At 40.0% G+C, this 23,136-nt stretch overlaps 1 protein-coding gene across 1 annotated transcript in view; it reads left to right on the top strand.

The window, feature by feature from the left end:
* NR5A2 (nuclear receptor subfamily 5 group A member 2) overlaps positions 1 to 22,225 on the top strand; it is a 135,457-nt gene extending 113,232 nt beyond the window's left edge. The window contains exon 8 of the mRNA XM_021682487.1: positions 21,978 to 22,225. Within this exon, the coding sequence (XP_021538162.1) occupies positions 21,978 to 22,225 (248 nt within the window). The remainder of the gene's footprint in view (positions 1 to 21,977) is intronic.
* The last annotated feature ends 911 nt before the right edge of the window (positions 22,226 to 23,136 follow it).

Raw genomic sequence — 23,136 nt, 5'->3', positions numbered from 1 at the left:
TGTTTCACAAGTGCATTTATAACTTACACTGCATTATTCCAGAAATATCTTTGCATCCGCAGGGGTCCCTGTCTGCTCTTGCCTCCTTCGGCTCCCCAGCGTATGTTCCCTTCAAATTGGTCTCAGCAGTCCTGAAGCTGTACATGTGAAAGCATGATTAAGAGTCCTTCGTAGTGTGGGAGTGTTCTGTGACCGGCCTCACAGGTGGTGGTATTTCCTGTGCCGGACTTCCCGCTCACTGGTGGCTGGTGTGCTCACTTGACATATGCAGGAAAGGGACAGGTCTGTACTCAGGCAGCGGCCGTGGGCCCTCTCTTAACTGCCTCCAGTCCGCAACAAGTGAAGCCTTGCAGAGTCAGAGGGAAACTGCTGGCCTTGCATTGCTTTAACTAATAGTAATAAGCATTGGCCCTCGTGTCGCCAGAGAGCAGTGGGTGACACTCAAGAGCCAGAGGGACCTATGCACCACTTGGAAATAGAGAAGTTGATCATTAAAGACATTATAGGAGTTCCAACAAAACATTTAGGAAGGGTCTTAGAAACCATGTTGTTGGGAAGCTGCTTTATTCCGACACCGATGCCCAGTTTGGGCTGTGTCTGATCATACCACACGCTCACGGTTTGGGCATCTGCCTGAGTGGTTGGAAGCTTTTTCAGAAGTTTAAAAAGATGTTTCATATTACTGACCCATCCATGTTTGTGCACATCCGTGGCTCAGTTGTTAGGTGTCTGCCTTCAGCTCGGGTCATGATCCCAGGGTCCTGGGATCGAGCCCCGCATCGGGCTCCCTGCTCTGCGGGAAGTCTGCTTCTCCCTCTCCCTCTCCCCCTGTTTGTGTTCCCTTTCTCGCTGTCTCTCTCTCTCTGTCAAATGCATAAATAAAATCTTTAATAAAAAAGAAAAAGAAAGAAAGAAAAATATCTATCTTCAAACTCTGGAACCAAGACTCAGCAGAGTCTCGGGAGGGGGGGAGGAAATGCAGCTTGTGAGCTTTCTCCTTCACCTCCACTCCCACCAAAAATGTAGTCTGCAGAAGACAAAAAGCGGGTTGTCACTACAGGCACGGAGGGCACAACTTTAGAATCCAGTGGGCCTGGATGCTAATCCAGTCTCCAATTCTGCCACCAACCAGCACGGAACTGGGAATAATAATAAGAGCAGTATTGGGCGCCTGGGTGGCTCAGTTGGTTCAGCGACTGCCTTCGGCTCAGGTCATGATCCTGGAGTCCCGGGATCGAGTCCCGCATCGGGCTCCCTGCTCGGCAGGGAGTCTGCTTCTCCCTCTCCCGCTCCCCCCTTTTGTGCTCTCTCCCTCTCTCAAATAAATAAATAAAATCTTAAAAAATACACCCCTCTCGGGCGCCTGGGTGGCTCAGTTGGTTCAGCGACTGCCTTCGGCTCAGGTCATGATCCTGGAGTCCCGGGATCGAGTCCCGCATCGGGCTCCCTGCTCAGCGGGGAGTCTGCTTCTCCCTCTGACCCTCCTCCCTCTCGTGCTCTCTGTCTCTCATTCTCTCTCTCTCGCAAATAAATAAATAAAATCTTTAAAAATAATAATAATAATAAGAGCAGTATCAACCCCACTGGGTTGTCTAATGTATTAAATGAGATGGCACTAACACTAACAGATAGACATTTAAAATGTTCATTGCTGGGGCACCTGGCTGACTCAGCCAGTAGACCTGCAACTCTTGATCTCCAGGTCATGAGTTCAAGCCCCACATTGGGCATAGTTTACTTTAAAAAAACAAAAAAAGTTCATTGCTGACATTATTCTTATGAGTAGGCCATCAATAATAAATATAAAAGTCCCATAGTTCACAAACTAAAAATGCTTAGCTGTTGAAAGATAATACATATTTTTATACATCCACCTGACTTGCTTTCCACCATGACTTTTGATTTAATCAGAAAAATAAGAACTGTTCTTGATTACATATCAGTTGGATGGTGAGGGATTTGTTTGCTTTGAAATAGTGTTAGAAAAGATAAACGGTTGCTCTGTTCACCTCATGCAGTCTGAGATTTATGCATCTTTAAAAGAGATATATATCCAGGTGATATTCATAGAGTTTAAAATGAACCTCAAAAGATATTATTTTGACTTATTATTAATTATGCAAGAGACTGGGAGAAAGACAGCCAAGCATGTCAAGAATCATTATTTTAAAGATGTGTTTAATACTTTGAAGAAATATTTATTTCAAAATTTGGGAAATGGAAGGCCCTTTGTTTCTTCACAACCAAAAAGGAACTACACAATGGTTTGCTCACGGAAGAACCTCCCATAGAAATGGGTGGTTCTAAGGTTGTCACTGCCAATTTGCTAATTTCACTGTACTGGAACTTAAAACATTATCCCTGATTTTCTCTGTTAATGGAGGCTTAAGGACAACGCTGAATCCACAGATAGTCCAAAAATCAAGTTTCCAACATTTTTTAAAATCTTCTACTTCCACAAGATGACAGCCATTTGCTTAAATACCCACTGCAATTTGGAAAACTTGTAAGTGGTTCAGGACTGTCCTTGCACCTGATGTGGGTCTACTCACTGAGCCATCATGCGGCTCACGTGAAGAGTATTTTGCCTTTTTTCTTACATCCTGGATACTTAAATTTGAAAATCCTCAGGAGACAGTAATGGTTCTCCAGGGCAAATTCCACGGAGAATCCCCTTAGGAGGTATGGGAGTGGCACCCTGAGCAAGAGGAATGTCAGTGGACCTGAGCGCACCCTCAGGGAAAGCACGGTCAATTGCTCAGAGCAGCTTAGAGTATGAACACTATTCCTGATGTCTTAGACCAGAGCCACTGTCTGTATAAGCTGGCAGAGGCCTTGGGCTCAGGAAGAACCATATCTGAGCTTTCTTTTAGAATAGCACTTGGTAGGCAGAAATATTTCATGTTCAGCAAAGTCATCACTGTAGGAAGATGAAATAACTAATGGTACTTTATGAACCAGGCACACTGTCCTACTTTATGGTAATTATTGTTAAAATACCTTTTTTTTTTTTTTTAGCTTAAAACCTCATTTCTTCTTTTTTTAAATTTTTTTAAATTCAGTTTAGTTAACATAGAGTGTATTATTAGTTTCAGGGGTAGAATTTAGTGATTCATCAGTTGCATATAACACCTAGTGCTCATTACATCACGTGCCCTCCTTAATGCCCATCACCCAATTACCCCATCCCCCCACCTCACCTCCCCTCCAGCAATCCTCAGTTTGTTTCCTAAAGTTAAGAGTCTCTTACTGGTTTGCCTTCCTGTTTTCATCATATTTTATCTTTCTTTCCCCAATGATCATCTGTTTTGTTTCTTAAATTCCACAGATGAGTGAAATCATTTAGTATCTGTCTTTCTCTGACGGACTTATTTCGCTTAGCATAATACCCTCTAGTTCCATCCACATCGTTGCAAATGGCAGGATTTTATTCTTCTTGATGGCTGAGTAATATTCCATTGTATATATATATACCACTTCTTCTTTACCCACTCATCTGTTGAAGGACTTCTGGGCTCTTTCCATATTTTGGCTATTGTGGACATTGCTGCTGAAACATTGGGGTGCATGCGCCCTTTTGAATGACTATGTTTGTGTCCTTTGGATAAATACCTAGTAGTGCAATTGTTGGATCCTAGTGTAGTTCTATTTTTAACTTTTTGAGGAACCTCCATAGTGTTTTCCAGAGTGGCTGCACCAGTTTGCATTCACACCAGTTTGCATTCCCACCAACAGTGTAAGAGGTTTCCCCTTTCTCTGCATCCTCGACAACATCTGTTGTTTCCTGAGTTGTTAATTTTAGCCATACTGACTAAGTGTGTGTGAGGTGGTATCTAACTGTGGTTTTGATTTGTATTTCCCTGATGCCGAGTGATGCTGAGAATTTTTTCATTTGTCTGTTGGTCATTTGTATGTCTTTGGAGAAATGTCTATTCATGTGTTCTGCCCAATTCTTGACTGGATTTTTTTTTTTGTATTTTGGGTGTTGAGTCTGGTAAGTTCTTTATAGATTTTGGATACTAACTCTTTATCAGATAAGTCATTTGCAAATATCTTCTCCCATTCTGCAGGTTGTCTTTTAGTTATGTTGACTGTTTCCTCTGCTGTGCAAAAGCTTTTCATCCTGATGAAGTCCCAATAGTTCATTTTTGCATGTGTTTCCCTTGCCTTTGGAGATATGTCCCTAACCCCACCGCCCCCACCCCCCATACATTTTAAAAGATGAGGAAACTGATTGGGGCACCTGGGTGGCTCAGGCGTTAAGCGTCTGCTTTCGGCTCAGGTCATGATCCCAGGGTCCTGGGATCGAGCCCAGCATCGGGCTCCCTGCTCAGTGGGGAGCCTGCTTCCCCCTCTCCCACTCTCCCTGCTTGTGTTCCCTCTCTCGCTGTGTCTCTGTCTGTCAAATAAATAAATAAATAATCTTTAAAAAAAAAAAGAGGAAACTGAGAGAGCAGTTTCCTCTTTCCAAGGTCAGTTGGCTAGCACGATATTCACAGATCTAAAATCACCTCTTTTCATTTTTCCCAGCTGTGGAAATGCAAGGATCAATAATTCCCCTAAATAATCAAGAGTTGGCTATGATGCAACTGCAAACTCATAGGCATTTTTTGACTGCTAAATTAATGATATCTGGGTGCAAAAAGGCATGGTGAGCACACATTCCTAGTTCCTTTCCTATACAGGGCTTAAAATTGAGCATAGCATTTTCTAAAACAAATATGATCAGATGTGAGATATTTTAGTATCATTACTATCTGTCTTAGCACTTCAAAAAAAAAGATAGCTTCCTTTGCAAAATGTTTGAAGCTCTTGAACGTTCTTACACTAATCTTTCCTGTTATTTTCTCTGCCACATGGTTAAACAAATACAAAACAAATTGGTAATATGGATTTTCTGTCTTTCACATACAAATACATATCCCTGAGCAATTGGGTGAATTATTAATTTATGTCCCCCAAATTGATAAGTATTTGGTTTTAATGATCTTGTTAGGCCTTCAGTTTCCCTTAAGTATTAGTTCTTCACCCCAAAGACTTCTCTTTTCTTTTTATAGTCCCAATAATTCAGAATAAGTTTTGGTCATCTGAATGATTTTTTTTTCCCTGATCTTCCTGAGCAGGATATTAATAAGCCAAGGGAAATGATGTAATAATAAGTAATAAGTGTATCTAGGTCTTTTTTTTTTAATATTTTTTATTATTTATTCATTCGAGACACAGAGATACAGAGAAAGAGCATGAGCAGGGGGAGAAGCAGACTCCCCGCTGAGCAGGGAGCCTGATGCGGGGCTCGATCCCAGGACCCTGGGATCATGACCTGAGCCGAAGCCAGATGCTTTAGCATCTGAGCCACCCAGGCACCCCAAGTGTATCCATGTCTTTAAAGAGTAGTCTTGGATATTTAGAACAAGCATATATAAACAACGGTTCTCATATGGGCAGAAAGCTGCAAGAATTTTAATGATTGTGATGTTACTTTTTAGTACAAGTGGAAACAGAATACAGTAAGCCTCACTAATTCAGAACCATTCAACTTGGCAACAAAAAGCTGAATTTAACATGTACTTTAAGAAATGCAATTTTAGGGGCACGTGGGTGGCTCAGTCGTTAAGTGTCTGCCTTTGGCTCAGGTTATGATCCCAGGGTCCTGGGATCGAGCCCCGCATCGGGCTCCCTGCTCGGTGGGAAGCCTGCTTCTCCCTCTCCCACTCCCCCTGCTTGTGTTCCCTCTCTCGCTGTCTCTCTCTCTGTGTCAAATAAATAAGTAAAATCTTTAAAAAAAAAAAAAATGAAATACAATTTTATTTTATTTTTTTAAATATATGCTTTTTTTTTTTTTTAAGATTTTTATTTATTTATTTATTTGACAGAGAGAGAGAGAGAGCGACAGAGAGCACAAGTAGGCAGAGAGGCAGGCAGAGGGAGAGGGAGAAGCAGGCTCCCCGCTGAGCAGAGAATCCAATTCGGGGCTCGATCCCAGGACCCTGGGATCATGACCTGAGCCAAAGACAGATGCTTAACCTACTGAGTCATCCAGGTGCCCCAAGAAATGCAATTTTAATGACCTCAACCCAATGGTTTCTGTAAAGTAATGTAATTGATACAGTATGGTGCAACTAAAAGGATGTTGGGAACGTCAGATGTAACATTAAAATACCTAGTCTTGCTCCCAATTATATCACTAATTCATTATGTGTCTCTCTCAGAAAGGCTAATGCCAGATCTGCCAAAGTGTTGGGAGAAGTTAAATAAAATAGATGACAGGGTTTTGATAAAAGTTCAAAGAACTAAGCAAATATTTTATCCTCAGAAATTGTAATAGACAAGAAACCTACATTTATATAAACCTTATAAAAGGTCTTAAACATTTAAAACTTGGATTGTAAAATAAATGATACATCAGTAATACTTTTAATTTCCTGAATTTCTGCTTCTGCTGCTGGTTTTAGACAGAATTTCTCGAGTTGGATACTCAGAGTATGAAACAGAAAGGCATCTGTAAACTTCCTATCAAAAATAAAACTTAAAAACAGTGTCTGAATTTGCACAAGAGTTCAAGTTGGTGAGTCTGAATTAGTGAACCAACAATAATCACTGTAGAACAGTGTGGTAATGTTTTCCAGATTCTATATTTCTTGCTGCTTGGGAGACAGAACTTCATACCTGTATACATCCTTGTACTAACTTGACCATAATGTATTTCGTTCTTTTAAAATAATCAATACTTACTCTTTAGAATGACAAGTATCTTATATTCACATCTTGGTTTCAAAGTTCTGTTGAAATGAGTGGGATTAGACCCAGGGAGGCAGTGGTTCTCTGGTTTGACTTCGTTCATATCTAATCATACCTGGTGCGGGTCCATAGGAGGTATTGCAGGCGGCTCATTTCAAAGATGCCCCCCGCCCCCCCCGCAAAGGGTCACATTACCCAGGGGATTTGGAATAGGGAGCACAGCAGGATAGTGATGACCACATTTGTGTCATTTTGGCACTAGAGAGTCCTACCATGTCATAGCCCTGGGGTCAGAAGACTAAGTTCACCAAAAGATACTCCCTGCCCAATCCATAATGGGCATTAAGGTATGAGTAATATAAGCTTTTTTTTTTTTTCTTTTTTAAAGATTTTATTTATTTATTTGAGTGAGAGAGAATGAGAGATAGCACCAGAGGGAAGAGGGTCAGAAGGAGAAGCAGACTCCCTGCTGAGCAGGGAGCCCGATGCGGGACTCGATCCCAGGACTCCAGGACCATGATCTGAGCCGAAGGCAGTCGCTTAACCAACTGAGCCACCCAGGCGCCTGAGTAATATAAGCTTTATAAAACAAACTGATTATTTGGATAGAGCTTGTTGAATGCCTTTTCTCAACAATTCCATTTTGTTAGAGTGTTCTGCTGCTCTTTCATTTCACGTAACCCTTTTCCCCATGGTGCTCTCTTCGTTTCTCATTCCTGTCCCTTTTCTGCATGAGCAGTATCCCTTACTCCCCTCTAAGACCCGGAGGATAGAAACAACAGGCTCTACCCAGCCTTCTGTGGGGAACAAACCCAACACGAAGCTGCTCCTGGCAATGCAACCACACTGTGGCCCTTGGACTAACAGGAGCAGTTTTAAAGAAAAGGATTTATTTCAAATGCTGAATTATGAAGGAGTATTGATTGTATGAGTGGAAATATCTAGACGATTATCTTTTTTCTTCTGGACTAATGCTGTAATGCAGAGAAAGGCTTCAGCTATTTATTTTGAATACAGTACCTTGTTTACTAAATGTGCATGTAAATTCTTAAATGTTACCTTTTATTACCTCTTAGAAATCATCTCTCCAAAAGTCAGTAAGAAAGTTGTAGATCACTAAAAAAGCTAAGTAAGTTGAACTGAATTGGGCTCTTAGCCACACTCACACAAAATAATATTTTAATTGGCTAAGCTAATATTTGATCCAAGTTCATAAAAATTTGAAATCAAATAATTAAATGCAAATACAGTCTTCATCCCAAAGACGATAAGAATGCCTTTAAGCTAATATTTTTAACAAGAACTGTTCGACAGCGTTCTCTTGTAAATTTTATCATACCTGAGGCAGTTTTCCTCATTCGATTAGCTGGAAAGCTGAATTTATCCCGAGGCAAACCAGACATCTAGTACAGGCTAAATTCAACAACTGGAGCTTAAATTTGGCTTAATATATCCCCACTTGGATCTGCCTGTTTAATTCTCTTTCATATGATAACGTTGGTTTATTCATAGTCTTGACTTACCACCTGAACAAACTGAACCTCGTATCTTATTCTAAGAGAATAAGAAAACTTTGCAAAACCCACAAAAGTTCCTGAATGGAAATCAAATGCAAACTTATGAATCAAAAACTGTCTTAGGACGTGACTACAAGAATGTAGTGAAGAGCTTTTCTCTCAGGAAGGGCTGCTTTTTATGAATGTGGACATTTCATATTCTGAGGGGACAGATGGTCTTCTTGTTCAAGAAATTGCAGCTGCAATTTCGAGCGTCATGTGCACTTGAAAAGCTACCTATTATCAAAAATTGTATGTATTTGCCCTTAGTATTAGGTTTGTTTTGACACACAGCTTTATTTGAAATTGAGGGGGAAACCAGAAAATTGCCTCGTCCCAGGCCCCTTTAAATTTTGTTTTCCTGCCTCAAAATATTCAATCAGTTCCCAGCCAGAGACCTTATTTTTGCCTTCATTCTCCAAGAATTTTTAATATGGTTTTTGCTATCATCTGGTATGGAGAGGTTGATGAAACATAGGCTCTATTTTAATTCATGTTTTTAAAATAATTCTTTAGTAGAGTCTTCCTTCCTCATTTTTATCCCCAACACTTTTGGAAAACAAACTGCAAATTTATACATAGAAGGAAAATGTGAGTGTTCTATGTCAGTTGATGCGGTCCCTCAGCACAGTACAGCCTCAAAATAGATTTTTCCTCAGCGTATACAGATTACCACTTCATAACATCAGACAAACCAAGTGTTTTCCCTTCTCCTAATTCACGGAACTCAATTTCTTCCATTTTGAGTCAAATTATACTTTTTCTAGAGATAAGTTATGGGAAATGTGTGCTACTGTGATGTTTGAAATTGGTTATGAATTTAACAAGGTGAGGAACTTCAAAACTTCTTAAGAGTTAACAGCTGGGACTGTTGGTACATAAAAGGTGCTCAGTATATTCTCAGGGCATTAATTTGCCTATGCTTTATATTCATGGCAGCTTAATTCAAATTAGCAAGTTTAATAGTACATGTATTGGGTGTCTTTTGTGTGTGTCGTGCTATGCTTGCTCTGTGTGGGAAATAACCATAAGATAGGATCACTGCCTTTCGAGAGACCACAGTCTAGTAGGGGAGGCAGGGTACAGACCAGTGACTGGAAGATCAAGAAAAGCTTGACAGGGAAGATAGGATTGGAAATATTTGGAAGATCTTTCAGGAACAAGCAAGGGGAGGATTGATGTATGAATTAGTGTGAAAGGACATTCTTTCACTCGACCAGTGTGAAATAGTCTCTTGTTTTGTCCAGGCACTGTGCTAGGCCTGGGGAAGGAAGGGTAACCATTAACAAGGTATCTGCATCCCTGTTCTCAGAACTGACTGTCAGATAACCCAGTGACCTATGTGATGGGCAAATGGAATGTGCCATAGCATCTACAGAGATGGCTTGGGGGAGGCTTCCTGGAGGCAATGATGTCTATACGGAGTCCTGAGAGATAGCGATCCAATAACTGGCATAGGGAAAACAGGAGAAGGAGTAGGCTCAAAAAATGGAGAGACTGAGCTCAGTTTTAGACAGTGTGAGTTTGAAATACCCACTAGCCATTGGGGAAGAGATGTCCATTAAGCGGCTGTTATCTACAGAACCTCAAGTCATATTCTGCAGCCTTCAATATGGGTCATTGAGTGATCTGGTAAATGTGTAAAACATGGCAAAGTAAAATGTTCTACACATAGAAAAGTCCTCATGATTCAAGAAAAACAGGCAGGCTTGGCACTACAGGCAGAACACCCAGCCAAAATTCCCTTTTGACTCTTTCCCAAGAAAACACAATACATAATGGACTTCATGCTTTTTGCTTACTGTTATGAAATAATTCTGCACGAAACAAAAATAAAGTCTGCCGTGAATTTGATATGGAAAAATAGTAGTATGTCAAAGGCAGAAGAAAAAGAAAGAAAAGGTTTTGGTTTAGGGCAAAGCAGGGTTTAATCAAGAAATTTATTTGTTCATTCCTCACATATTTACGGTGGTCCCCCCACCCCCTGATCTGTGGGGGAAATGTTCTAAGACCCCTAGTCATGGAAGCTTGACACTGTGGATGGTACTGAGATAGATAGATATATATACACACTACATTTTTTCTATAAATGCATACCTATGATAATGTTTCATTTCTAAATTAGGCACAGTAAGAGATAAACAGCAATAGCTAATAATAAAATGGAACGATTATAATAATATACTGTAATAAAGGTTATGTGAATGTGGTTTTCCTCTCTCTCAAAATCCCTTATCGTGCTATACTCACCCTTCTTCTTATGATGATGTGAAATGATAAAACGCCTACGTGATGAGGGGCACCTGGGTGGCTCAGTCGTTAAGCGTCTGCCTTCGGCTCAGGTCATGATTCCAGGTCCTGGGATCGAGCCCCGCATCGGGCTCCCTGCTCGGTGGGAAGCCTGCTTCTCTCTCTCCCACTCCCCCTGCTTGTATTCCCTCTCTCGCTGTGTCTCTCTCTGTCAAATAAATAAAATCTTTAAAAATAAAAAAAAAATTTAAAAAAACGCCTACGTGATGGATGAAGGGAGGTGAATAGTGTAGACACTGTGTCTACTAACAGGAGACTAATTAGGCGGCTACTAACCTCCTGATGGTACATCCGGAAAAGGGTCATCTGCTTTCAGACTACAGTTGACTGCCCGTGGCTGAAACCACAGAAAGCCAAGCCATGGATAAGGGGGCCTCTACACTGAGGATCTTCTCTGTGCTGAACACTGCCCTAGGAGCTAACATACAGCTGCAATTAGACCAAGTTCCTTCCTTCACAGCTTTCATGCTGGTGAGGGTAGCAGGCAATTTCAAAAATTAGACAAATGTATAATGTACGGTCAGTCCAACAAGCAACAGTAAGAACATATAGTTTAGGGATCTAGGGAAGAGTAGACACAAAATGGAGGTAGTGGTCACTCTGAGGCGTCAGGAATTAGTTCACGGAAGGAACACACAAGGAGCCTGAAGGGTGATGTTCCTTTTGTTTCTTCAGAGTGGTGGATTCACAAGTGTTCATTATATCATGTTTAAAAACCTACCTATACATTACATCTTTAAATTTCTAGTTGTGGTAGAATACACATAACATAAAATTTATTATCTTAACTACTCGGAAGTGTACAGTTCAGGAGTGTTAAATACATTTACATTCTTGTCCAACCAATCTCCAGAACCCTTTTCATCTTACAAAAACTCAAATTCTTTTTTTTTTTTTTTAAAGATTTTATTTATTTATTTGACAGAGAGAGACACAGCGAGAGAGGGAACACAAGCGGGGGGAGAGGGAGACGGAGAAGCAGGCTTCCCGCCAAGCAGGGAGCCCGATGCGGGGCTCGATCCCAGGACCCTGGGGTCATGACCTGAGCCAAAGGCAGACACTTACCGACTGAGCCACCCAGGTGCCCACAAAAACTCAAATTCTATACTTATTCAACAACGGCCCCCATTTCCTTCTCCCCCTAGGCCCCGGCAATCACCATCCTACTTTCTGTCTATGAATTTACTACTCTGGGTACCTCATACAAGTGGAATCATACTGTATTTTTCTTTTTGTGACTGGCTTATTTCACTTAGCACAGTGTCCTTGTGGTAGCTTATGTCAGAATTTCCCTCCTTTTTAAGGCTGCTTAGGGGCACCTGCGTGGCTCAGTCGTTAAGCATCTGCCTTTGGCTCAGGTCATGGTCCCAGGGTCCTGGGATTGAGCCCCACATCGGGCTCCGTGCTCTGCGGGAAGCCTGCTTCTCCCTCTCCCACTCCCCCTGCTTGTGTTCCCTCTCTCGCTCTTTCTCTGTCAAATAAATAAATAAAATCTTAAAAAAAAAAAAAAAAAAGAAGGCTGCTTAATATTCCATTGGATGTATAGACCACATTTTGTTTGTCTGTTCATTGGTCCGTGGCTCCTTAGGTTGCTTCTACCTTTTGGTTATCGTGAACAATGCTGCTAGGAACAGATATGGGTATACAAATATCTCTTTGATACATGACATATTTTAAAGAAAAATAAGGCAGAGTGAAGGCACAGAGAGAGATTTGGTAGTAAGGCAAAGCTTTTGTAGAAAGGGTAGTCAGCAAAGGCTTCTTTGAGTAGATGTTATTTGAGCTGAGGCTGAAGTGAAGTGAGGGAGTGAGTCCTACGCAATAGGGGAGGAACCATGCAGAATGAGGGAACAGCAAGTGCAAGGGTCCTAAGGCAGAAGGAAGCTTTGCGTGTTGGAGAAAAGCAAGAAGACCAGTGTGTTTGGGGAGGAGTGAGGCCAACAGATACGGTTTCTGAGTTAGACTATGATAAAGGATTTCCACTTTCTTCTGAGAAGAAACTATGTAAACTCATGGAATGTTGTTTTGTTCAAAGGATTTAAGTGATGCCATTTGTATTCAATTCTATATTCTGTGCGCTCAGGGCAAAGTGTGTGTCAGCACACACAGGAGCTAGCTCTGAGACTTCTGCAAGCTTTGTGTCTGTGCATGCCAAAGCTACATCGTTCCTTGTCAAGGAGGGAGCTACATCAATGTAAATGAATTTAGTACCACTTTTCCTAGGGCACAGTGTGTCAGATCATAGCTATATACTAAACAAAGTTTCAAATGATTTGTAATGCAGGCCAAAAACCATCTTGGAGAATTGAAGTACTTTCCAGACAGTTAAGCAAAAAAGCCAGTGATAGTCTAGTAGGGTGATTGCAGAATACTGCTTGTACCTGTTTGTTGACAATCCAGTATCTTCCTCTCCATACTTCAGTTCATAAGCATTCAGTCATAGACTATTAGGGTTGTGGGTGACAATAGAGACCAAGTTCAACTTTGAAGTTCCCAGATGAGGAAAAGTTGAGGCCCCAAATAGTGACATGCTCATGATCTCACAGTTAGAATTGAGACTAAAAATAAAGACTTTTTTTTTAAAGATTTTATTTATTTATTTGAGAGACAGAGAGCATGAGAGGGAAGAGGGTCAGAGGGAGAAGCAGACCCCCCGCTGAGCAGGGAGCCCGATGTGGGACTCGATCCTGAGACTCCAGGATCATGACCTGAGCCGAAGGCAGTCGCTTAACCGACTGAGCCACCCAGGCGCCCTAAAGACATTTAATAAATGTCCGCTGCCTCTTGGGGATGACCCATTATGAACAAAAAATTGACAAGAGGGCAGACACTGCTCCAAGTGACATTCTCTATGCAACGGTATTTCCTGAGCCTATGCTTCTCTGGCCCATGCTGCCACTCGCTCCGTCGTAGCATTTTGTGCAGGCTGCCATGTATAGTTGGGAAAATTGGGCTTCAAAATTAATACAACAGCATGAAAAGTCTGTAGCTGAAACTTCAGAATTGGCCCTGTTTTCTGGAATGTTCTTTGCGATCGAGGAGGGGATAAACTTTGAAGTATTCACTGTGCCTTCCATTAATTTTGGAAAACTGCAACATCAGAGACTGTTTTGTCCATGAAACTTTGTGGCAGGGAAAAGGATTAGATGGCTGTTTAGGATATGTGTTGGAAGCAAACAAGTTAATCAGTAAACTTGAATATTTTATCAGTACATTTTATTATTAAAATTTTAAGAAATAATGACTAGGATGTCATTATTTGTAATACTTTTGCATTTTTAAGTTTATTCAAATTTAATTCATATTTTACTTTTCCGTGATCCTAAGAGACTAAGAGAGTTATTTCCCATATTTTACAGATAGAAACAGAGGCTCAGAGTGATTGAAAGACTTGCTTGACAGGACTAGTCAATGGAATTAAGTTAGACCAAATTCCCTTTGAATGATGTTGTTATAGCCACAAAATCAAGTGCTTTTCAAACTTTTTAAATCAGTGGAACCCTGTTTCCTAAACTCCATATAAGAAGCAAAGAGAAACTCTTTTTTTCCTTAGCCCTGCTACCTTATAGTCCCAGTGGAAAGGGCTGGGTGGAGATTGCCCAGAAAAGACCCCCATGAAGGCACCCTGTGACACTAAATTGTACTCATTCTCAGTTGTGCCTGCTATTTAGAATAATGAACTGTGGCATTTAAGATGTTAAAGTTCCTTCAAAATCATTAAAGATGAATTAAGGTATGAGCCATAGCAATATAAATGTCAATAGTATATTATTTCGTTAAAGTTCTCTGAAAACCGCTCATGTATTATGAGATCAGACCCTTTAGAAAAGGAACTATTTGATTAACCAGGACATCCCAATCTCCAACCTCAGCAGATGGCAGAAACTTGCAGGCTGTGGCACTAGGGGGAAAACAATCTCCAGGACAGTCAGGAGCCCTTCAAGGTCTAGTTCCAAGCTCTGCAGGGGCGGCAGGGAGGGGGGGGCAGGAGGGGATGTCTTGTGGGCGGGGTTCAAGAACTCTAGAGCCAGATAGCTTGTTACAATCCAGGGTCTGCGTTTTAGTAGCTGTGGAGGTAGAGTTACGTGACCCCTGTAAATCGGTTTCTTTATCTGGAGAATGAAGATAATAATACCTTCCCAAGATTCTTAACAGTATTAAATGAGAAAACATGTAAAAAATCCTTTGCACATTGACTAGCGCTCTGAAATGTTAGCTTCTCCCTCCCTGTGTCTGGCTTACTTTGAGATCTTAGAAAAGCTATTTAATCTCTGAGTCTTAATTTCAAAATACTTGTAATACCTTCTCAAGGAAGCCATCCTTTAAAAGTTAGCCTTCTCCAGAATTCCACCACTAGGCCCCTTCTCTCTCTAAACATTCTCACCAACCCCGGAGGTTTCATCCAACACTGGTCCATTGATGAGTCCCAAATCTAGACCACCATCCAGGCCTCTCTGCTTAGGTCTGGACCTTCATTTCCTGCCATTTCCTCTATATCTACTGAGTGTTCCACAGGCTCCTTAAATTCAATATGGCTATACCTAGACTTATTAAATCCTGCCCTCTCAAATATGCCTCTGCCTCTTGCCAAAAGGATAGCCACCACCTTTCTCCCTTGACAGACACCCAGGAGTCATCCAGGACCTTCACTCTGTCCTACTTGATTAACACAGGGCTAATAAGCCCTGTTGAGTCAACCATCTTGATGCCTTTCAAGTCCATCCCCTCCCCCCCCGCCCCGCCCCATGGCCCACTGTACTTCTCACCTCTATTCCTACGACAGCCTCCTGATTGGTCCTCCCGTGAGACTGCTCCCTCCTTCCCCTTCTTCATGTACCAATTCCTTCTCCACACTTCTGGTAGAGTGCTCATTCTAAATCAGAGTTGACCATTGCCTTCTTAAAATCTTTCAGTGCTTCTGTATTGCTTTCAGACCAAAATCCAGACTCTTTCTGACATGGGATGTCCTCAGTCTTAAACTTTATGGCCCATCCTCCTCTTGCCCCTCTGCTCTCCTTCTGCATGAAAGTTAAGCTGCTGATCCTGTATGTGCCCAACACATCCACGGCTTATCTCTATAACATTAAATAAACTACTTGACACAGAGACTGTGTTTTATTCCTGTATCTTTAATACCTGGCACAGGACTGTCAAACTGAATGAATGGATGGATGGATGGATGGATGAATGCATTCATATATTTCATATATTGCATATACATAAAGGTGTAAAATAATAAATAATGCATGTTACAGTGCCTTGTAAGTTACAAAGCGTCAGTAGTTGTAAGGGCTTGTTATTCTTGTGTACATAAATAATGCATACTCTATTTGTCCACATTTTTACACACAGCTCCTGCCAAAGAGTTGCATTTTCTTGTTAGTAATTTGCATATGAAGGCACCGAATTGTATATTCTAGTTGCTAAAAATAGCTCTTGGGTTAATAAGCATACACACACAAACACATTTTTGTAGGGGACTTAACAGCGATGAATGTAAAATCTTGAGTTTGAAGTTTTGCTGGAAACAGGATAGAATTTAATCTTAGACATCAGCATTAAAAATACCTTGTCCGCCCATTTCCAAACCCTAAACAGCCCTCACTCTTTATTAAGTGAACTTGGTTCATATGAAAAGAACTAGCAGGTTGCTCTCAGAGTTCTTATAAAGTTATGTATGTAAATTATTTAAATATAGCCCTTTCAAAAATAATTTTAAAAATTAATTCCTTACAGAAAATTCTTTCCTTTCTCCTTTTCTGACTTATTAAAGGAAAAAGTCTTCTGAGGACAAATCGTGTACTGATTTATAGATCGCCATCCTTCCAAAAGCCTCAAGGAAAAGAAATGTTCTCTAGATACAAAATGGTACCTCCTTTTCCCACTTTCATCTCTTTTAAAGGACAAGATACAATTGTTTTTCCCACATGTGGAAAATTTACAAAGATAATTATCTTCTCGGCAAAAAAAAACGGCACACTCCATTTGAGCCCCCAGCCTCCCAACCTCCCAACCTCCCAGCGCCCTTGCTCAGCAAAGGACCCATCACTGACAGAAGTGCTGAACAGGAAGATTTACAGGCTGTGCCATGTGGCAGGTACCAGGGAGGCAGAAATCAGTATCTTCACCTTCAGAGAGAGTCTGAGTGTTGTGTATGACTGAGAAGCCAGTAACTGTAATATATTCAAGAAGACCTAAGGGTTTACTTTCCAGTAAGGATGGAAAAAATCTGAGCATGCCACTGTGAGCTTATCGTAATGCTGCTTCATATAAAAAGTTGGTAATTAGTCCCTGAGTGAATAAAGTAGAATAGATGATAAGAGATTGATACTTAGAGGAGAAGCACAAAATGCTTTTGCCAGTCATCAAAATTTAAAGGCTATAGAAAAAGGGTTGGGGATGCCTCTGTCTGTTTACATGCAATTTCCAACTCTGAATTTGCAATGATAGAGTTCATTAACTTGTATTTTTAAATTGTATTAAGATGAAGCTTATAAATTTCAAAGGAGAACATAGAGGGCCAAATGCAGGAGACTTTAAGATCCAGCATAAGATACCGCAGAAGGACTGGTGGGAATTTTGGTCTCCTGTCAATCTCCCCTCTTCTACCATCCAAATATGGTACAGTGGTATTTATACAGGAACTGAACAGCACATCTCAAAAACCTATGATTTCTGAGGACTCCGGAATATGTAATAATTTTCCAAATTCTGTTTTCTCATGTAATTTAATATCATTTCATTCATGAAGTTTTGGTGTTACAGAGTCCTGTTATAGATGAATTTAGACTCCCAAGTATGCCAGCCCCCATTCATTACTTAATGTGGAATAGGACTTGATTTACGGGAAGAACATCCCAGAGAAAATGCTTAAGATTTTAAATGTATTTCATATATGAATTTTCACAAAAGGACATGAATACCATGGGGCACCTGGGTGACTTAGTCAGTTAAGCATCTGACACTTGATTTTGGCTCAGGTCATGATCTCAGGGTTGTGAGATCACGCCCCTCACTGGGATCTGTGCTCAGCTCAGTCTGCTTGAGATTCTCTCCCTCCTTCTCCTTCTGCCCCTCCCCCCACTTTCTCCCAATAAATAAATAAATAAATAATAAAATCTTTTTTAAAAAAAAGAATTTCATGAGTATTGTGGGAGCACACTTAAGTTTCTGGACTTTTCCCAAAAAGTAAATACAAATGAACTACATAAAAGAGAAAATTCTGAGTCTTCTGAGAGGTCGTGTCACCTGAGAGGTGGTGTCACTCATCTTCTCTGTTGCTTTTAGGTCCTTGTGAACCATCTCGACCATAGCAGGGAAACTATGGTCTGCCTCTCAGGCAGAGATGCAAGAAATTTAGGAGCTCAGGGACCCTATTCCAAATCCAAATGAGGATGTGGGCACATTTCCCTTAAAGCAAAACTGACCAGTGAAAATCCTCATTGGCAAAACATGTAAATTAAGACTTATTATTCAGACCACAGGATTCACACAGGATTCTTTAGCCAGAAAACACTGTCACATTTTAAATATTTTATTTCAGGGAGAAATCTATTGTATAAATCAATTTTTGAAAGCCAGTTTCGGGTGCCTGGGTGGCTCAGTTGGTTAAGCGACTGCCTTCAGCTCAGGTCATGATCCTGGAGTCCCAGGATCGAGTCCCGCATCGGGCTCCCTGCTCAGCAGGGAGTCTGCTTCTCCCTCTGACCCTCCCCCCTCTCATGTGCTCTCTCTCTCTCTCTCACTCAAATAAATAAATAAAATCTTTAAAAAAAAAAAAAAAGCCAGTTTCAAATTAGAAAAAGAAAGGAAATTGGCTTATACGATACTTAACAGTTGAATATAGTAGGTAATGTCACAGTGATATCCATCTTGGACAAATACATCAATAATATAAAGCAAACATTAATTGGAGAATTCTCTGGAGATGCTTTGACTAATACGGAGTCCTCATGCCAAGATGCTTACAGTCTACTAGGGAAACGGATGGTTACTAAAGCAATGCAAAATGCTGTGAGAGGAATTGCTAGCTGAAAGTAGAATCAACCAGCAGAGCAATGATCCAGGAACTACTTGGTCAGTAAATGAGAGTAATTCCATAAAAATCTTGTTCTTTCTTTTTTTTTTTTAACCTTACATAGCTTAAATATCAGGATCATTGATGCCAAATTATAAATTGTCTCTGTAGACATAGAAACAAAGTAGACATTCAGTAAGTACCTTTGGGGCAATTAGCAGCATAAGTTTTGTTAGACTTAATGAGAAATTCTTAGAAATGGCTTAATGGGAAAATTAATTCAGTCATATGAATTCAACTCTGATGGACTTTAGAGAAAAATTATAGATATGGCCATAGTATGGGAAACCTGTATATTTTCCTTCAGAAGGAAAATGGCATATATTTTTAAACTTTTGGAACAAAGGTACCAGTTTGGATCAGTATTTATAGAAATTATCCAGCACATGCTAATCTGGAGATCTTAAATGATCATTCTGTGATAATAAGCACATAAACCAGGACTAATGATCTATTCTTTTTGTTTTATGTTTTTTAATAGATTTTTTTTTTTTCTTAACAGAGTGGCATAATTTATCACAGAAGGTAGAACCTAGGTCTCAAAAAATACATTTATCAAAAAAAAAAAGTTTCAAGAACAACTTTCTAAGACTTTTATTTATCTTACATTTTTATACTGTGCAAATTCTTACATCCTCCCTATTAACTCTATGACTCTTGTTAGATTTCCTTGCTTGTGAGAATATCTTTCATTGTAGCATAAAATAATACTCCATTTCAGTTGTTTTTCTATAATTGTGTTTAGATCACTATAACACTGAAAGTGGCTTGTTTTCTTTTTCAACTTCCTAGTCGTATGTAAAAGAGAAAGGTGAATTCTGTCTCCTCTCAGTTGGATGAAGGTAAAAAGAAAAAGCACTGAGAAATTTGCCAAAAATTGAACTATTTTTAAATGATATTCGCTCTCTGCCATGATCCTTTATGAAGGACCCACACACATCACCAAAGTGTGAGCCCTTGAAAGGAGAACATGCACCGCAGGGGACAAAGCTAACACGAGTGTAAATTCTTCTGTCCTGAACCCAGCTAGAGCATATCAATGATATTTCCAATTGTTGACATTTTATAAATTTGAACCAAATGTAACTAAACATATCAGTCTTTTTAAATAATTTAAGATCATTTTGGGGGTACCTGGATGGCTCAGTCGTTAAGCGTCTGCCTTCGGCTCAGGTCATGATCCCAGGGTCCTGGGATCGAGCCCTGCATCAGGCTCCCTGCTTGGTGGAAAGCCTGCTCTTCTCTCTCCCACTCCCCCTGCTTGTGTTCCCTCTCTCGCTGTGTCTCTCTCTGTCAAATAAACAAATAAAATCTTTAAAAAATAATAATAATTTAAGAACATTTTTAAAATATTTTAAATCAGATGGAAAATGCTTTATTAACTGTAAAGTAGGACATACATAAAATGTCAGGTGGGCAACAACTTGCCTACGAGTTTCAATGCCATAAGAAGACACAGCGCCTAATAGTGTAGCATTTGTCTGTTGGTACATCTCACTAATAAATAATCAATTTTTTTTATCCTCCCATCTCACTTTGAAATACATGTGGTATCTGGTGCTCACACTATGTACCTATTTCAGTACTTATTCCTCACTGTTTTTAATTTGGGGCAGAGACTTGGAGGATGAGGAGGGGAAAGCATGTTTAATGTGAAGTTACGGCTCAAAATACAAACACTAAAATCATCCCAGACACATTTAAACAGCAAATGTAAGGTAACCTTTTTTTGTTTTTTATTTTGTTTTGTTTTTGTTTGTTTTTACTTTTTATTTGAGTAGACTTGACACACAGTGTTTCATTGGTTTCAGGTACACAACATAGTGATCGAACTTCTCTGTATGTTATGCTGGGCCCACCCCGAGCGTAGCTGCCATCTGTCGCAACACTAGTCCAGAATCACTGACCATATTTCCTACGCTGTGCCCTTTATTCCTGTGACTTAGTCATTCCATAACTCGCAGCCTGTATTCCACACACCCCTTCACCCATTCTGCCTGTCTCCCACCCCCCCCAAGGCAAGTAAGTAACCTTATTTTAAGAGGATTTAGAGATACCAAAATGGACAGCCAAGTTCAGTGCCAGAAGTATTGGGTATGAGTTACTATGGTAACTAGTACTGAGTTTAGTACATTTAACCTTTTAATCATAGTATTATGTGGTTTTCTTCTGAATCATTCTTATTTATTTTTGTCCAATTAGAAAATAAAACAGGGCTGGAGGGGTGCTGCATCTGTTTACTTTCTTAGCATGGATGTATGTAAACACACATATCTATATATTTTTTTCCAGAGACTTCTATATACACATTATATAAAAGTTGTAGTTAATGTAAATAAACTCCAGAAGAGAAATTCCAACATCACCATTTTCCCCTGTTCATTGTCTGTGTATGTATTTGTATGTCAGTCTGTCTTTTTTTGGCTCTCTATTTCTCCCTTATTCAATATTTATAAGGACCTCTAGGGCAGATGCCTTAAAACAACTGGATGATCACCAGGAGTTAGGCTGCATGAATTGTCCATGTCCATCTTCTCCGTATGAGTGACCCAGGACCAGGAAAAAAAAAAAAGGGAAAGTAAAGTATCAGACTTTCAAACCATATTCAGGTTAAAGGGCACTGGCCATCCTGGAGTGTATTCTGCCTAAAGGACAAGGCTTTCATTTGATAAAGATCATTAGTCACTGAGATATATATTTTAGAGAGTTCTCAGTAGCAAATATTCTGTTGCCAGTCACTGGAGTGTACCAGATGTTCATTAGCATAGGCTAGACAAGTCAAAGGCTTTCAGAATCATTTAGAAAATGTCAAACAGAAACAAGAACCCTGTCACTTTTTATTAGAATTAACTACATCATACCCGGGACACAGATTTCACCTTGGGTCAGAAAAATTAATACAGAATCATGTGAATTGTGTAATATACTGGGTTAAGATAGGTCTTTCTCTAGGGACTCATTTGCTGGCAATATATTATGATCCCTCTACTTTAGGAATCCTCAAACCTTTCCTTTTGTAAGATATGAAAAGAGTTGACCTTGCTCAAAATCCACTGGTGTCTAATTGATTTGAGGTATATGCAGAATTTCAACAAGACATTCTTCTAAAGCTCTTTTGTGATCCTTTTCCCAGGAAGCTTGGTGAGTGGGGCTTACTGAATGTTCAGCAGCATATAAAGTATGCTTTATGTCAGTAGGAAATACATCCATTAATTGAACACACTGCTGTAATAAACAGGAATTAAAATTCCATTAAAATATCATGGTTTGTTTTTGTTTTTGTTTTTTAAATCCAGATGTCAAAAACCTTGAGAACTTCCAGCTGGTAGAAGGTGTCCAGGAACAAGTCAATGCCGCCCTGCTGGACTATACTATGTGCAACTACCCACAGCAAACAGAGAAATTCGGGCAGCTACTTCTTCGACTACCCGAAATCCGGGCCATCAGCATGCAGGCTGAAGAATACCTCTACTATAAGCATCTGAATGGGGATGTGCCCTATAATAACCTCCTTATTGAAATGTTGCATGCAAAAAGAGCTTAGGTTCCAACCCCTAAAAGCTCTGCTTTCAAAACAAAAAGAGATTGGTGGGGGAAAAAAGAAGAACAGGAAGAAAAGGAAAAAAAAATACTCTGAACTGCTCCAAGCAACACTAATTAAAAACTTGGTTTAAAGTTATTGAGTTTAAAAAGGCATAATAATCAAATACTTAATAGCCAATAAATGATGTATCAGGGTATTTGTATTGCAAACTGTGAATCAAAGGCTTCACATCCCCAAAGGATTCCATATAAAAGACATTGTAACGGAGTGGATTGAACTCACAGATGGATACCAACCCCATATCGGAATGAAAATGGACAGAACAATTCTTGTATATTTAAACTGATCTCCGCTGTGAAGAAATTTAGGAACCGATCTGTGTTATTAATTAGGCTTATACAGCAGGGGATTTGAGCTTACAGAATGCCTCCATGGTAAAGCTGAACTAAAACAACTCAAAAAATCCATTGGCTGCACCTGTAATAGCCCTTCCCTCTTCCTTTCAAGGACCCAGCACCTTCTGTCCTATGATCACGGAATCTGTCCTTACGGACTTGTGCTCAGCCACACCCACTAGTAGCTCCACCAAATCATGAAAAGCCTAATTTTGAATGTCTATGTCTTAGACCTGCAAACAGCTAATAAGAACAGTCTACAATATGTTAGCTTGCCATTTGAAATATGTTCTGGTTTGTTTTGTCATGTGTTCATGTTAAAAAAAAAAAAGCAGACAGTATCCCTCTTCTGATCTTATATAAGCATTAATTAATATTAAGGGAAAGGAGTACAAATTTAAAGCAAATGCTCCATAGCTAAAGCAAGCTAGACCTTATTTCTGCTATTGTTACTGAAATGTGGCTTTGGCGTTGTCGGATTTCATAAAAATTTCTTGCCAAAAGGCTTATTGGGGT

The sequence above is a fragment of the Neomonachus schauinslandi genome, chromosome 6, assembly GCF_002201575.2.
Source record: "Neomonachus schauinslandi chromosome 6, ASM220157v2, whole genome shotgun sequence".
In the NCBI taxonomy this organism is placed as follows: Eukaryota; Metazoa; Chordata; class Mammalia; order Carnivora; family Phocidae; genus Neomonachus; species Neomonachus schauinslandi.
Note: the sequence above shows the minus strand (reverse complement) of the source record. Positions and strands in the feature narration are given on the sequence as shown.